The sequence below is a fragment of the Ranitomeya imitator genome, chromosome 2 (assembly GCF_032444005.1).
Source record: "Ranitomeya imitator isolate aRanImi1 chromosome 2, aRanImi1.pri, whole genome shotgun sequence".
In the NCBI taxonomy this organism is placed as follows: Eukaryota; Metazoa; Chordata; class Amphibia; order Anura; family Dendrobatidae; genus Ranitomeya; species Ranitomeya imitator.
Genome location: NC_091283.1, coordinates 274534064 through 274552363, shown reverse-complemented (window position 1 = coordinate 274552363; position 18300 = coordinate 274534064). Strand labels below are relative to the sequence as shown.

The 18300-nt window shown below is 44.3% G+C and overlaps 1 protein-coding gene across 1 annotated transcript in view; it reads left to right on the top strand.

Moving 5' to 3' along the window:
• LOC138666398 (zinc finger protein 585A-like) overlaps positions 1–18300 on the top strand; it is a 70816-nt gene that overhangs the window by 14035 nt on the left and 38481 nt on the right. Inside the window, exon 8 of the mRNA XM_069754626.1 lies at positions 10211–10395. Coding sequence (XP_069610727.1) covers positions 10211–10395 — 185 coding nt within the window. The remainder of the gene's footprint in view (positions 1–10210; positions 10396–18300) is intronic.

The window sequence follows — 18300 nt, the reverse complement described above, 5'->3', positions numbered from 1 at the left end:
CCGGATCCGCGGCCATCTTGGATCCGGGGCTGGAGGGAGCAGGGAGGGAGGTGAGACCCTCGCAGCAACGCGATCACATCGCGTTGCTCCGGGGGTCTCAGGGAAGCCCGCAGGGAGCCCCCTCCCTGCGCGGTGCTTCCCTGCACCGCCGGCACATCGCGATCATCTTTGATCGCGGTGTGCCAGGGGTTAATGTGCCGGGGGCGGTCCGTGACCGCTCCTGGCACATAGTGCCGGATGTCAGCTGCGATAAGCAGCTGACACCCGGCCGCGATCGGCCGCGCTCCCCCCGTGAGCGCGGCTGATCGGCTATGACGTACTATCCCGTCCAGGGTCAGATAAGCCCAGGGCACCTCGACGGGATAGTACGTCTAAGGTCACAGAGGGGTTAATGTTAATAAAGGTTATATATTTTTACGGGGGCTTTTTTCGTAAACCGGCTTTTTTCTCCCTTTTCATTATTTAATTTGTGAGAAGAAGATGAGAGACACCAGACCCAACAATGCAGATGAGCTGAAGGCTGCTATCAAAGCAGCCTGGGCTTCCATAACCCCTCAACAGCGCCACAGGCTGATCGCCTCCATGCCACGCCGCATTGATGCAGTAATTGATGCAAAAGGAGCCCCGACCAAGTACTGAGTGCATTTACTGAACATACATTTCAGTAGGCCAACATTTTGGATTTTACAATCATTTTTCATGTTGGTGTTATAAAGTACTCTAATTTACGGAGATAATGAGTTTTGGGTTTTCATAGGCTGTAAGCCATAATCATCAACATTAAGAGAAATAAACACGTGAAATAGATCACCCTGTGTGTAATGACTCTATATAAATATGAGTTTCACTTTCTGTATTGAAGAACTGAAATAAATTAACTTTTTGATGATATTCTAATTTTGTGAGAAGCACCTGTACATTTATTTGCCAGAGATTTTGTACTTGATGACGATAAAAACAATACTCGATTTTGCTAAAGTTTCAATCTTCAGCTGACAGCGTAAACTTTTCTCAACCCCTTACTGACCTATGACGTAGTGGAATGTCATATGCGGGCTCCCATGCCTAGGCAGAAGATGACTGAAGTATTCGATAGTAGGGATGCATCATTCAACCCATCGGCGTACCCGTGACATGCTAGCAGGACTCCGATGCATTACCGTGACAGCTCGGGGTATGGTATGGTCTCCGATCCAGATCCGAAGATCGGTTCGTGACCTGTACGCGCGTGCTGACTATCTAATATATAAAGGTGTGTGTCGGCCACGTCCACTCCACATAGCCCCGCCCACTCCGTAACCAATCACTAAGCATCTTTTATTTCACCAGAGCTGTTTAAAAGATGAAAGCTGAGCTGTGATTGGTTGCTATGAGCAACAGATTTCCTTGTAGACAGTTGTGGTAATTGAGGCCTATTATTCTTATAATTTCTGTGGTGTTATCGTCCTTCTGTAAAGCTGGAAATAACACAATTTATTACCGTGCCGACACAGACCACCCTCTGACACAGACTGCAGGGGGAGCACAGAATCAGGAACTTCTCATTGGCATGAAGCATCTCATTAACTTAAAAAAAAACAAAAAAACACAACACTGATTTTTCCAACCCAGGTATCATTTTAATCAGAAAAGATGAAAATCGATTAGGACACCGCTCTAGCTAGATGAAGTGACAGTCAATGGAGAAATGTAGTCAAAGAAGTGTGCAGTATAAAAGTGGCCGCAACCATCAGCAGTGGTAACATATAGCACAATAAGGTGTCAAGAATGCCAAATGGGCAAATGAGTAAATATTCGTAGAGCCAGCAAAAAATACCTCCTGTAGCCGCAGTGAGAAATATCTAACAGGGTAAATATAGGAGATATACGTGTGTGGCAGGTGTAGAATAGAATGAAATGACCGCACACTTACTAATATGGATGTTACTTCAGCGGGGGTGCTGGCGTTGTCCTGTGGTGAGTGGGAGCAGGAGCGGGATCACCAGCGGCCCGGGGATCCGAAATTGTGGAGTCCAGCAAAGGGAACAGCGCAGGGCGGCAGAGACACCTGCTGGTATAGGGAGCGTCCTCCCTGATGGGTGCTCAGCCGCCGCGCGCCAGGAGCGCTGGTGACCGGCACACGTGGGCCGGAAGGAAGCCGCTACGGAGAGCGGTGAAAAAAGGGGGCGTGGTCTGGGTGACGTCACCTAGAAGAGAGGGAAAGGAGCAAAGGACGGGTGCCGCACAGAACCAAATTGCCTACGCGTTTCGAAGGTCTCCGGACCTTCTTCGTCAGGGCTAAGGTTCCCGGCAGTCATATACTCCTTATATAGCCCCTAATGCTCCAAAAAAACACACACAGAAACCGCTTCTCCATTTAGTGAACTGCAGTACTGATGAGAAATGCACAGAGAAAGTAATTGGGTGGCTAAAAAAGTGCAACATGCAGAGAATATACAAAAAGTGTGCCCCTAATGAAAATAACCTTTATTGAACTATATTATATTAAAAACACATAAAAGAGGGGATTAGATAAAACCCATGTAAGAACCGCCATATATGTTGGGAGATAAAAAAGGAGAATATAAAATATAAAATGGAGAAAATAAAAAAAATTTATTATAATAATATATAAAGAATATACCCCATGCGGACCTAAAAAGGCTGACTACACATGGGGTAGGGGAAACGGAAGGGGAGGGGGGGGGGAAAGAAGGGGAAAGGAAGGGAAGAGGAGACAAGAAGGGAAAACAATGCTAAAATAAGGAGGGAGCTGTTTAAAGGCATATTCAAAAGTATATTCAAAAGTTATATGCCAGAACTTAACTAAAAGCATATAGCTCAACCTCATGGTTCAAGCCTCTGGGGGCTAAACTGTCTAACATAAAAATCCACCTGGATTCAGTGCGTGACATAAGTTTGATATAATCGCCTCCCCTCCAATTCCTAAGCACCCCCTGAATGCCACAAAAGATCAATCCTCTCGTTGACCTCCCATGGTGTTCTTTGAAATGTCTAGACAGAGGATGGCCAACGAAGCCTTTTTCTATGTTGTTAAAATGTTCCTTGAGTCGGTCCATAAGTCTACGTTTAGTCCGGCCTACGTAGATTTTATCACAGGGACATTTAATGAAATAAATAACTCCCGATGACCAGCATGATATGCTGTCCTTAATTGAAAATTCCTGAGTGCCATCTGAGTTGTGGAATTTAAGTTGTTTGATTTTCCTAAAATTAGTACGCACACAACAAGAGCAGGTACCACAAGGTGTGAAACCCGGATTTTTAGGGAGTGTTCTTTTAGTGGGACCCTTTCTAGTTGTTGGGGCTATAATATTCCCAATTGTTTGTGATTTCCTGAAGATGAACCTAGGATGTTGGGGTAGTAGTTCACCTATCACTTTATCTAATTGGAGGGTTGACCAGTGTTTGCGTATAATTTGAGTGAATTGTTTATGCCCATGATGGTACTGCGTGATAATGGGTAGCTGATGGATTTGTTCCGTAATGCCCCCTAGAGTGGGTGTATTTCTGGTTGTTTTATGTATAAGGGTGTCTCTAGGTATTTCATGTACCTCTTTGTTGGCTGCCTCAATTAGATCTTTAGGATAGCCTTTTTCCAGAAATTTTCCCGCCAGATACTCAGCTTCAGTTTCATAGTCCTGTATTTTCGTGCAATTCCGTCTTAGTCGGGTGAATTGGCTTTTAGGAATATTGGTCAACCAGACTGGAAGGTGGCAGCTGCTTATATCAATGAAGCCATTAGAGTCCACCGCCTTATGATGGCATTTGGTTAGCACCTGGTTTTCTTCAATGAAAATACTCAGATCTAAAAAATTGATTGCCGTTTTACTGGTGGTAGCTGTAAATTCCAACCCGAAGTCATTAAGGTTAAGGGTGGCAATGAATGCATCCAATTTATGTTGGGGGCCATTCCAAATGAACAATACGTCATCTATAAACCGTTTCCACATGACTAACCCAATATTAGGGCTACTGGTGAGTTTTATATGTAGCTCCTCCCATTTAGCTACATATAGGTTCGCATAACTAGGAGCGAAGCGGGTACCCATGGCCGTTCCCCATGTTTGAAGGTAGAACTGGCCATCGTAAACAAAATAATTGTGTTCCAAAATAAATAGAATACTCTCAATAATAAATCTAATCTGTGTATCCTTGTAAGTATTCAGCTTATTCAAATAGTATTCTGCCGCTTCGCATCCTTTTGGGTGACTTATCACTGTATAAAGTGACTTAATGTCGAGTGTCCCCAGAATGAAACCACTCTCCCAGCGTATCTCTTCCAATAGTTGGAGCACGTGGCTAGTGTCTTTAAGATAGGCCGGGATGATAGACATGCACTTCTGGAGATGTGTGTCAACATAACGTGATAGATTAGATGTCAAACAGTTGATGCCTGAAATAATGGGTCTACCTGGTGGATGCAGTACATCCTTGTGCACTTTAGGAAGGTAGTAGAATACTGCAATACTAGGATTTTTATTAAGGATGAATAGAAATTCTTTTTTGTTTAGGATCCCTAAAGACTTGCCCCGTGTTGCAAGAACGCTGAGATTCTTAACATAACGTTCAGTTGGATCACTAGTAAGTTTCCTATAGGTGATTTCATCAGTCAAGAGTCTGGCAGACTCTTCCTGATAAGCAGTCTGATTTAGTACCACAATACCACCCCCTTTATCCGCAGGGCGAATGACAATCCTGTTATTTTCTTGGAGGTCAAGAAGTGCTTTTCTCTCAAGATGGTTTAGATTTTGGGAGATATATTTAGTGTTTTTGATTTTTATTTTTCTAATATCCTGTGTTACTGCTGATTCAAATGCACGAAAAGCGTTAGAGTATTCATGTATGGGGTGAAAGGTAGAAGGGTTAGATAACGACGTCTGTATATACTCCTGACCATTGGTGGTGATAGGTTTCGGGCCCTTTTTGAGAAAATATTTTTTGATAGCCAAGTTACGTAGAAATTGTTTCAGGCTAATATATAGATTAAAGGGCTTCACCATCGTGGTTGGTGTGAACTTTAGTCCCTTCTGAAGGAGAGATGTTTCGCTTTCCGATAGTACGTGGGAACTCAGGTTGAATATTTTTTGGGTAGAGGGGGATTTTGTTACTTTCTTTTTGGAGAGTTCCCCCCCCCCCCTCTTACCTCTTTTGGTTTTGGAATGTTTACCCGAAAAAAATCCCGATTGATTGCTGTTTGTGATTTAGATCCTCTCCCTCTATTCGACAGGAGACTGGGGATTCTTTTGGGGTTATTGTTATTGGTATTACCAGTGTTGCTAGTGACTAAACCTGTCTTTTTGGTGGGTTTATATAATTTCTGAGAGATGGAAGTTCTCATTGGTTTCCCATTTCTATTAAATTGTTTATTGTTGGTGATGATATTGGCTTGGCTTGATCCAGGCATTTCATCCCTTCCAGGAGTATCAATGCTATCCTCAATTAGGGGTAGCTGCGCATATCTATTAATAGTAGAGATGGGAGACTCACGTACATCCGGTGTTTGTCCCGACTGTTCATGAATACTACAGTTAAATGACAGGTTGGCCACTTCCATATTAGTACTGTCCGTAGTACCTAATGGTCTATTAATTTGTTGATTCCTGTTGGCAATAGAGACCAGTGTATATTGAGTAGAGTTGGTATTAGTATATGTTGAAAAAATTGACGATTGATCTGGTGTGTTTTGTGCTGGGGTTCCGTTATACTCATCTAGGACTACAAGGTCCATTGATGTTAGATGTGAATATTCAGAAGGTGAATGGGTCTCACTACAAGAGGTAATGTGGCCTAAATGTATGTTAGGTACCTTATCCCTATGAAATTTCTTAATTTTTTTTAGCTATAATTTCTTTTTCTTTCTCTTTAAGTCTAGTAGATATACTATCAGTGAGCGTTTGAAGATCTGTCGTATTTTCATAGTCACTGAGTTTTTCAAAGAGCATAGTGATTTTGTGGTTAATATGCTCTAGTTTAGTCCTACGTTTATCTATGATGAATTGGAGAGTTTTCTTAGAAAAACTATTGAACATATCATCCCATTCTTGCTGGACCTGGGGGTCCCCAAAGTCACCAGCAAGGGTTTTATAGATAACTAGTCCTTTTGGTACGATGTTAGCCTGTACATATTTCTCCAATGAGGCCACCTCCCACACATCTCTAATCTCTGCGATTAGGAATTTCTCTAATGTTTTTAATAAGTGTCTAACCTGTTCATCCACAGGAGGAGAAGGGATGTTAAAGGTCAGCTGCTCTGTAATCAAGGTCAAACGGTGGTCCCTATCATGTCTAAGTGCCCTAATGGCCATCGGGGCTGCCCAGATGTATATGCACAGAAAAAACAGGAAAACACAAAACGATAGAAACACACCAGCGCTCCCAGAAGGGGAGGGGTTTCTAGGAAGCTGCAGGTGTCTAGACAGCTACTGTGCTAAGTCTGTCAAGTGGTAACAAGAAATGATGAAAATCGATTAGGACACCGCGCTAGCTAGATGAAGTGACAGTCAATGGAGAAATGTAGTCAAAGAAGTGTGCAGTATAAAAGTGGCCGCAACCATCAGCAGTGGTAACATATAGCACAATAAGGTGTCAAGAATGCCAAATGGGCAAATGAGTAAATATTCGTAGAGCCAGCAAAAAATACCTCCTGTAGCCGCAGTGAGAAATATCTAACAGGGTAAATATAGGAGATATACGTGTGTGGCAGGTGTAGAATAGAATGAAATGACCGCACACTTACTAATATGGATGTTACTTCAGCGGGGGTGCTGGCGTTGTCCTGTGGTGAGTGGGAACAGGAGCGGGATCACCAGCGGCCCGGGGATCCGAAATTGTGGAGTCCAGCAAAGGGAACAGCGCAGGGCGGCAGAGACACCTGCTGGTATAGGGAGCGTCCTCCCAGATGGGTGCTCAGCCGCCGCGCGCCAGGAGCGCTGGTGACCGGCACACGTGGGCCGGAAGGAAGCCGCTACGGAGAGCGGTGAAAAAAGGGGGCGTGGTCTGGGTGACGTCACCTAGAAGAGAGGGAAAGGAGCAGGGGACGGGTGCCGCACAGAACCAAATTGCCTACGCGTTTCGAAGGTCTCCGGACCTTCTTCGTCAGGGCTAAGGTTCCCGGCAGTCATATACTCCTTATATAGCCCCTAATGCTCCAAAAAAACACACACAGAAACCGCTTCTCCATTTAGTGAACTGCAGTACTGATGAGAAATGCACAGAGAAAGTAATTGGGTGGCTAAAAAAGTGCAACATGCAGAGAATATACAAAAAGTGTATGTTGCACTTTTTTAGCCACCCAATTACTTTCTCTGTGCATTTCTCATCAGTACTGCAGTTCACTAAATGGAGAAGCGGTTTCTGTGTGTGTTTTTTTGGAGCATTAGGGGCTATATAAGGAGTATATGACTGCCGGGAACCTTAGCCCTGACGAAGAAGGTCCGGAGACCTTCGAAACGCGTAGGCAATTTGGTTCTGTGCGGCACCCGTCCCCTGCTCCTTTCCCTCTCTTCTAGGTGACGTCACCCAGACCACGCCCCCTTTTTTCACCGCTCTCCGTAGCGGCTTCCTTCCGGCCCACGTGTGCCGGTCACCAGCGCCCCTGGCGCGCGGCGGCTGAGCACCCATCAGGGAGGACGCTCCCTATACTAGCAGGTGTCTCTGCCGCCCTGCGCTGTTCCCTTTGCTGGACTCCACAATTTCGGATCCCCGGGCCGCTGGTGATCCCGCTCCTGCTCCCACTCACCACAGGACAACGCCAGCACCCCCGCTGAAGTAACATCCATATTAGTAAGTGTGCGGTCATTTCATTCTATTCTACACCTGCCACACACGTATATCTCCTATATTTACCCTGTTAGATATTTCTCACTGCGGCTACAGGAGGTATTTTTTGCTGGCTCTACGAATATTTACTCATTTGCCCATTTGGCATTCTTGACACCTTATTGTGCTATATGTTACCACTGCTGATGGTTGCGGCCACTTTTATACTGCACACTTCTTTGACTACATTTCTCCATTGACTGTCACTTCATCTAGCTAGCGCGGTGTCCTAATCGATTTTCATCTTCTCTTGTTACCACTTGACAGACTTAGCACAGTAGCTGCCTAGACACCTGCAGCTTCCTAGAAACCCCTCCCCTTCTGGGAGCGCCGGTGTGTTTCTATCGTTTTGTGTTATCATTTTAATCAGTGTAACAGAACCAACCTGACAATGTTGGCTCCGACAGGATGATGTAGGATATTAGGGGTTGTTCAGTGGCTGTGGCTGACGGGATGATGTGGGATATTAGTCGTAGTAGTCCGGTGGCTCTGGCTGACGGGATGATGTGGGATATTAGTTGTAGTAGTCAGGTGGCTCTGACTGACAGGATGATATGGGATATTAGGGGTAGTAGTCCGGTAGTTCTGGCTGATGGGATGATGTATGATATTAGGAGTAGTAGGCCAGTGGCTCTCGCTGATGGGATCATGTGGGATATTAGTGGTAGTGGTCCGGCAGCTCTGACGGAATGATGTGGGATATTAGGGGTAATTAAAAAAAAGACCAAATTGAGAGATTTTTTATCAAAATTCTCTACCATGCTCACAACCCCAGAGGGGGAGCCTCTCAGGGAGAAATACAGTTATAATTCGGACACTCCAAACAGCCGAAATAACACAGAAAAATAGGAGTTCATGTCCATAAATAGTTACAAATCTTTATTAAATTTACAGCAAATATAGCAAAAAGTACACTGACAATTCACATTAAAGTTAGATCACATATAAAACATCCAAAATAACGAGGAATGGTGGTAGCAAAAAGATGGCAAAAACACACTGCGTGGAGAAACCTAATGCTTAAGGTATTCTTAAAGTGCATAGTGCCGCTAACAACTGGGCCTAAGATTGAAGCACTGTAATGCTCCTGCAATGGGTCAAATAACGTGCTATACAAAGTACACCGGGCCCTGCGCAATGGCTCCGGAGACTGACATTCAAAATACGTCACTATAATAAAAAGCCCATAATCCTTACCCAGATGACAGCAAATAGGATGCTCCACGCAGTGACCCCTACGCGCGTTTCGGGATGCTGCTACGTGTCTTAAGTGTGTATTTAAAGGATTACTCTAATTATTGAGATCACAAACACATGATTCGGCGCATGTCGCCGCTCGTACGGCCGGGAATTACATCCCGGGCGGCCCCAAAATGGCGCCGCGGTCAGTTCCGCCGGAAATGGCATCACTGAACCGCACGCGTCATCGCACGGCGCCGCCACGATTTTTAGGCTTTTGGGAACGTGAGATTTTTCAGGGCAGCGCACAGTCCGCCCCCTCTGTCCACCAAATTCTTGGTTGGTATAGATATATTGATGACATCTTGTTTATATGGCATGGCCCTGCCCTGGAGTTACAGAACTTTATGGTGGGATTGAACAATGGCGGCTCCAACATCAAGCTCACGTATAAATACGATCATAATGAAATTTCTTTTCTGGACATTACATTAAAAGTCCAAGATAATGGCAAGATTTACACGGATATGTATCGAAAAGAGACCTCTGTAAATGCGCTCCTTCATTCCTCGTCCTCCCATCCACCCTCCACGATAAGAGCCATCCCCATAGGACAGTTCCTTCGGGCTAGAAGGATCTGTACCTCTGATTCTTTATTTGAGAGGCAGGCTGTGGACCTTGGGGTACGTTTTCATCAACGTGGGTACAGTAAAAGGACTATTAAGAAGGGATATGTGAGAGCAAAACAATCTTGTAGAAATGATCTTTTGAGTGATAGCAGTAGGGTTAAACACAAAATTGGGGATAACCAACCCAGATTCATATCTACCTTTAACCATAAGTGGAATGAGATGAGATCTATTTTGAATAAACACTGGTCCGTCCTCAAAACTGACCCCCTGCTCAGGAATTGCCTATCTGAACGACCACTAATGACATCATGCCGCAGTAACAACATTAAAGACATACTGGTACACAGTCACTACGTGGCAAAGACACAAGATCCATTTAAAGCAGTAAAACCAAAAAATGGGTTCTTTCCATGTGGTGACTGTTTGGCTTGCAGGAATATGGTAAGATCTTCCACCTTTAACTCATCCGACGGCAAGCGTGAATTCAAGATAATGGACCATATCACATGTAGTACGACTTTTGTTGTCTATTTTGCGATTTGTACATGCAAGCTTATTTACATTGGTCTAACATCCAGGGAGCTGCGAATTCGTGTACGTGAACACGTACGTGACATTAAAGCAGCGAGTGAGGTGGAAGATGTGGAAAATTTAAAACCTATCCCTAAACATTTCCGGAAATGCCATAATTGTAACCCCAAAGATCTAAAAGTATGGGGAATCGAGAAGATTCATATGGGGATAAGAGGTGGTGATGCCAAGCGTAAACTGGCTCAAAGGGAATGCCGCTGGATCACAGTGTTAAATACACTTGCTCCGGCGGGCCTCAATGAGCAATTGAGTTTTAGTTCCTTTTTGTAGAACATGTCTCCGGTTTTTATTTGTAACATGTTTTTGTATGTGATGTTGCTGTATGTCGTTGTTTGTTTTTCTAATTTTTCTCTCTATCTATTATAGTATGGCTCTAATTATACTTACCATGAAATTGGTTCTTCTGTTCTGGCAAGATGATGATGTCTCGGTGAAGTGTGTCTTCTGTGTCTCAACGTTCTTGGTTGCAGAAAAGTTGGTTCCGTGATGTCTGCTAACTTACGGCAGCTGTGGAAAAATGGAAATAGATAGATTTATCCCTGTTTTTTATACTTGTATTTTACTTTTGGTTCATGTATACTTTGGGTATTTACATATGTTTATTTATGGATGTGTTCACTTTTGGTTGTTTTTTACACATTTTGATGTTTTTTGATATATGGTAATAATCATGAAGCCGTCATGCTAACACAACACTTAAAAAATACATGTTGGAAGAGTTGTATTAACTCATTATGTACTATAGCTTTTGATAGAATTATGCTTGTACACTTCTAGTCTCTTTCTCCCTTTTTATGTTTTTGTTCCCCAATTAGTATTAGTATTTAATATGTGTCTCACATATATTAGTGATTACAGTGTGGAATCTATTTAAATCGTATGGCACATTAATATATTTCACTATTTGGCACTTATTAGTATGGTAGTTTATTCAGTGGATCTTTCTCTCCCTTTCCCTTCGTGAAGCAGCTGTGTTTTGTTTAGGTTGAGTCATAATAACACCGCCCCCTTCTCCGTAGTGTGACTTTACTTTTTGCCTGGACAGCTCACAGCCCATGGTGCGCATGTCTGTTGACGTGTGGATTACGGGACATCGTGGGCGGCGCCGTGCGATGACGCGTGCGGTTCAGTGATGCCATTTCTGGCGGAACTGACCGCGGCGCCATTTTGGGGCCGCCCGGGATGTAATTCCCGGCCGGACGAGCGGCGACATGCGCCGAATCATGTGTTTGTGATCTCAATAATTAGAGTAATCCTTTAAATACACACTTAAGACACGTAGCAGCATCCCCCCCTGAAGAAGCTGACGCGAAACGCGCGTAGGGGTCACTGCGTGGAGCATCCTATTTGCTGTCATCTGGGTAAGGATTATGGGCTTTTTATTATAGTGACGTATTTTGAATGTCAGTCTCCGGAGCCATTGCGCAGGGCCCGGTGTACTTTGTATAGCACGTTATTTGACCCATTGCAGGAGCATTACAGTGCTTCGATCTTAGGCCCAGTTGTTAGCGGCACTATGCACTTTAAGAATACCTTAAGCATTAGGTTTCTCCACGCAGTGTGTTTTTGCCATCTTTTTGCTACCACCATTCCTCGTTATTTTTGATGTTTTATATGTGATCTAACTTTAATGTGAATTGTCAGTGTACTTTTTGCTATATTTGCTGTAAATTTAATAAAGATTTGTAACTATTTATGGACATGAACTCCTATTTTTCTGTGTTATTTGGGATATTAGGGGTAGTAGTTTGCTGGCTCTGGCTGACAGGATGATGTGGGATATTAGTGGTAGCAGTCCAGTGGCTCTGGCTGATGGGATGATGTGGGATATTAGGGGTAGTAGTTTGCTGGCTCTGGCTGACAGGATGATGTTGGATATTTGGTGTAGTAGTCCGGTGGCTCTGGCTGACAGGATGATGTGGGATATTAGGGGTAGTAGTACGGTCGCACTGACGGGATGATGTGGGATATTAGGGGTAGTAGTCTGGTAGCTCTGGCTGATGGGATGATGTGGGGTATTAGAGTGAGTGTGGCTATGCGTGTGGGCTATACACTTAGCTTTATATACATGTGTGTATATATATAGAGAGAGAGAGAGAGAATCATTACAATGTGTTATAACTAACCACAGTTAATTACTATGGCCGGGCAACACCGGGCTCTTCAGCTAGTTACTAATAAAGCGCTATCAATGTTTCAAGTGAATGCTTTCGAGAAGCATTCTTCACTCTCCCCGATAACAACGCACTCCGTGAATCCCATCTATTTAGCAGTTGGTTGTGATCCAGGCTGAAAGTGGCATTTAGATGGTTAAACAGTGGCAACTGAAGATGCTGGCTACAGCGGCTACCTATATACTAAAAGCAAAAAAGGAAGATGCGATCACAAACGGACTATGAGAAACCTGCGCTTATTACGGGTGTGTACCGCCCAGAGGAGACATGATGAGCAGACAGTGACCTCTGCTGGCCACAACCAGGATTGCTCTCACTGCTTCTTCCTCTGGTCCTAGACTCCTAACCAGCAGTGAATGCCAATAGGGGGCACTCCAAGTGATTGACCTTGGTTTTTGGTTGTTGGGTAAAACACTAGTTTACGTTGGCCTGAATGGGTGTTTATGAAGTTTTCCAGTACACTATATGTCAAAATGAATCATGTCATTCAAAACTAGAACTCGTTCCATTAAAAAAAACACAAAAAACAAGCCATCGAACGGCTTAATCGACTGAAAAATAGAATATTTATGCCCTTAAAATAAAGGGAGGAAAAATAAATGAAGCACAAAAACAAAAATGTGCCTCAACAAGAAGTCATAGTAACGACACCATAGCATCAGTGGGCAGCTACGAGGTTAATCCATTGCCCATGATTAAGCTGTACAACAGTGAAGTGTGACATCATTAGGTGCTGCTCGTTCTTGCATGAATCGGTCTGTGATGTCATATTGAAAAACAGCAAATATCCCGAGGGGCTGTAGCAACAGATCTGGGGGGCCCACCATTGTTAATCTCAGGAAGCAGTGCCCCACCAGGTGGTGGTGAGGAAACTTCAGACCTATATTTCTTCATGGACAGGAGGGATATGAGCCCCCAAAATCCTACTGTGCTCTACTCACATAAGCCCTTCTCAATCTGTAGGTTTCCCCTTGTGAAACAATAACATCTACACTTGCCTCTGGTGACAATTCTGTTCCATCAGTTGTTGGCACTGGGTCTCCCGAGGCTTGCGTGACATTATGTCACGCAATCCCTGCGGCCAATCAGAAGCCACTTCACTGTTACACTTTTCTCCTGATTTTGGCTTAAAAATACTGATGTAAAATACTGACCAAATACTGAACGTGGCCTGAGACACTCTCTGGGCCTTGTGCAATGAGAAGGTTTGATGTTGCTGAAAAGGATTGTTACCTAGTGAAACATCATGCACAAAAGATTAAAAAAAATTTGTGGTGCAAATTTCTGACACAAAAGTAAGTCAACTAATAGGTGGTGTAATGCGGACCCATGGATGTTCTGGTTCATCAAATGTAGTCCAAAGTTTGGTTTTGGTGTCAGTACTTGACCTCAAACTCAAAAGAAGTCAATGGAGACCCGAATCTTGGTGCTGTAAAATGGTTGTAGTAAGGGTTAGAGGGCGGCAAAAGGAAGCAAAATTGGGGTAAGAGCAGAACAATTGCCCTGCAAAGGTGGATAGGGAAATTACTTAAAATAACATAAAATTAGAAAAATAATAATTTTGAACTAGGAGGCGGAGGTCAAAGTGGAGGAGGAGATTGGGGTGGCTGTGGACGAGGCGGAGGAGGTGGTGTTTTTTTTTTAGGGTGTGGGGTATTATGAAAACACATTCTGTGGGGGCACTCTCCATAGAGGTAGTGTCAGTATATAGGCCGTGTAATAATCTGCTTTTTCTTTTGGTGAAAACAGTGTGGAGAGCATCAAATAGGCGATGTGGTCTTGGTACTGCTGGTGGTGGTATATCTGCTGCAGTCCACTCATCACTCACAAGGAGGCAGCGACTGCTCCCTGGATACCAGTAACCACCCAGATCTGCGGACACTCCTGCAGATTTCCTTGTTCAGGAAGAATCGGCGGTTCTCATCTAACATCGACGAAAGGTAACACGGCAAGCGCATTGCAGATTTCCAACTCGGTTAATCTGACTAACGCGCGCCGCATCGGTACCACAACAGAGGCATAGCCACCGGCCGGGGCAGCCTCTGTGTGTGTTAATTCTAGAAAGCACGTGCAAGTTTTGTAATTGTGTCTCATCAGCTTTCTCATCTAAACCCCCAAAGGCCCTACAATCTACAGGATGGCGGAACTTCAGCTGTGACTTTTTTTATTTTTATCGGAACTGTGGACTATTTTATATGCATCACGGTGCAATCTCTCCTCTTGACTATCTGTACCTAATCTCCATGTAATTTTAACCATATTTTTCCAGGTAAAGGAAAGACATTCAGGCTTTTAACCCGTCTGTTGCTTATAATCTCCCTTTTCCCTTGCAGCTAGGAAGTTTACTTGTGCTTGGAGTGCAGAAAGCACACACCTAGAGCAGGGCCAAGTGCTGTTTAATGCCATAACTTAGCAACTTTTATTTCATTCTATAGCCCTCTATAGCGGTGTTATGGACACCAAATAAGTGGGTATTAGTGCAATCACCGAATGGGCAAAGTGCAATCTGTTAATCTGTTTTTCTGTTCTAAGTTTCCTTGTACATTTACTTATTACCTTCAGTAAAGTCAATTGCTTTTTCTATTTAAGGTCTGTTTTTGCGCAAATACACCACTAGTGCTATATAATAGTGGAGTTTCAGCTGCAGAACACATGAGTCGCTCTGCGGAACAATACCACTTCACAACCAACAGAGTCGGCCTCCATGCAGGACATGTGTGCCATGTTGCGCTGCTTTGAGTTCTCCACCACCAAGGCCTGCGCTGATGACACCATCATCAGTATTACTATCCCACTTCTATGCATCCTTCTATCCCGCTTCAGGTGATCATGGATGAGGTGGTGGTGTAAGGATCTAGCAGGTACACGGGATGCAGTGACGAGCAGGAGACAGAGGAAGAGTTAACGGGTTCTTTATATATAGTTAACACAGCAGTAATACTCCACGCAGGGAGTATGAGGATGAAAGTATGTAGAAAACACAAAGTGTTAACAGTTACGGGGTAATAACAAAGGATCAAATAAAAAGTTAACTTAGTGTCTGGTTCTGAACGATGAAGGCTGGAAAATCCCACGATGGCGCCGTAGGTGACGCGAGAAGTCTCTGAGCCGGTCCTGAAGATAGGTGAAGCACTGTCTCTGCACGGCGGTGAAGTATCCTGGCCTTCCTACATGTGGTCTCTTGGTCCTGGAACGGGGTGCTGCCCGCAAGCAAGTCTGAAGCACTGCAGGTGATGTACAAAGTCCCGGAGTGGAGGCCGCAGTCTCACTATTACAATCACTGTGCACCATTGGTTCGGTACTGGGTTGCGTGTCTGAAGTGGTCAGTGGTACAGACTGGTTAGTACTGTTGAGGTCAGAGGGTAGTATGGAAATGTCCCCTTGTGGTACGCAGACTGAGCGGAGGCTGTAATCGAATCGCGAGGCCCTGTCAGTTGGCGTCGGTCAGCGGAGAGGGAGTCAACCTTCTCTTGCAACAAACGCTGAGTCCCCACCAAAAGCCCCGTTCTTGCGCACTCAGTCCCTCTTGGTAGAATGAAAATAAGGCGCACAGCTATATAAATATAATATTAACTAGGAGGGTGCAAAAAGCAGTAATAAACAGAACCAGAAAAAGTATGTAGAAAAAACCATCACTGCACCACATGCACACCATCCAAATAATAACCAATATATAGAAAATAATATAGTTTATTGACACATCTAAAACACACCAACAATTAAAACATACTTAAAAAGCACCAAAAACAATACATCTCAGGTTGAATAGCCGTATATAATGAGGTAAACACCAATGCCTAACCTAACTGGCTCATATTATAGTATCCTATGTGGCTCTAACAGGATAAACCAGCCTCTAATAAGGAGCAAGCAGGGGAAACAGAAAGAAAATAAACATATCCCCACAAATAAACGGCCATAGCTGGAGTGGTGACCAAAACCCTGATTATAGGCAGGACACGAGGTAGGAACGATCCGCCATAAAAAGGCACAAAAAAAGCTCATAGTAAGATCTAAATGAGCATACAACCTGGTGCGAACAAATATCCCACGCGTATCGCCTGGCGAACCGGGCTTCGTCAGGGAATGTGCAGAGAGACGCATACATGTCACTTATATACAAACAATATAATCATGAATAGCATACCGGTGTGGGAGGACACGGCCAACCGGAAGGAGCAGGAGACTCACGCAGCCGCAGTACATAGTAAGCGCTGATACAACGCGGGGCCGGGACAGTGCACGTAAGTACAGCTCCACCCCCCATCGAAAGGACAGAGCAAGAGCGCGCCTGCGCAGACGCACAGTAACAAGCTGCATGGAGGCTTGTCTCAGCTCCATGGAGACCACACGGCATCCGGAAATGGGACAAACAGTGTATGCCCATAGAGCATGAAGCAGGTACACAAGCACAACACCGCCCCCATGTAGAGGACGGATGTAAAGTGTGCCTGCATAAAAATGCATAGGGAAATGAACTGGGCGGTAATAGCAGAATCACTGCGGAGACCACCCAGTCACCGAAAATGAAACAGACCCTAGCTCTAAACCTACTTAGTAGGATTGACCTATGTCTGTGTGACTTTTGTATGTGGTTGCCCATGGTGGACTCTCCGGAGAGTGTTTGATGTATGGTTTGGGATGTATGGTATATGGTTGTTGCCCCCCCTCCTTTTTTTCTTATCGGGGCTATGCCCGTTCGCCTTTATTTTGGATCCACATCTCACATACATTACACTTTCTTGTACCTATTATGTGTACTATCCGGGGGTTACCAGATATTTCTACGCATGTGTCCATCATGGTCTATATGGCACCTTATCTGCACGCAGTTCTAGGTCATCCTGTACTGATCATATACATATTCTGCTTTTATATGGCGCTTTATTTGTACATGTATCCAGGTCTTCCTATATTGATCATATACTTATTTTGCATCAATATATGCAGCGGTTTAGAGCTAGGGTCTGTTTCATTTTCGGTGACTGGGTGGTCTCCGCAGTGATTCTGCTATTACCGCCCAGTTCATTTCCCTATGCATTTTTATGCAGGCACACTATACATCCGTCCTCCACATGGGGGCGGTGTTGTGCTTGTGTACCTGCTTCATGCTCTATGGGCATACACAGTTTGTCCCATTTCCGGATGCCGTGTGGTCTCCATGGAGCTGAGACAAGCCTCCATGCAGCTTGTTACTGTGCGTCTGCGCAGGCGCGCTCTTGCTCTGTCCTTTCGATGGGGGGTGGAGCTGTACTTACGTGCACTGTCCCGGCCCCGCGTTGTATCAGCGCTTACTATGTACTGCGGCTGCGTGAGTCTCCTGCTCCTTCCGGTCGGCCGTGTCCTCCCACACCGGTATGCTATTCATGATTATATTGTTGTATATAAGTGACATGTACAGTCATGGCCAAAAGTATTGACACCCCTGCAATTCCGTCAGATAATACTCAGTTTCTTCCTGAAAATGATTGCAATCACAAATTCTTTGGTATTATTAACTTCATTTAATTTGTCTTAAATGAAAAAACACAAAAGAGAATGAAGCAAAAAGCAAAACATTGATCATTTCACACAAAACTCCAAAAATGGGCCAGACAAAAGTATTAGCACCCTCAGCCTAATACTTGGTTGCACAACCTTTAGCCAAAATAACTGCGACCAACCGCTTGCGGTAACCATCAATGAGTTTCTTACAATGCTTTGCTGGAATTTTAGACCATTCTTTGGCAAACTGCTCCAGGTCCCTGATATTTGAAGGGTGCCTTTTCCAAACTGCCATTTTTAGATCTCTCCACAGGTGTTCTATGGGATTCAGGTCTGGACTCATTGCTGGCCACCTTAGAAGTCTCCAATGCTTTCTCTCAAACCATTTTCTAGTGCTTTTTGAAGTGTGTTTTGGGTCA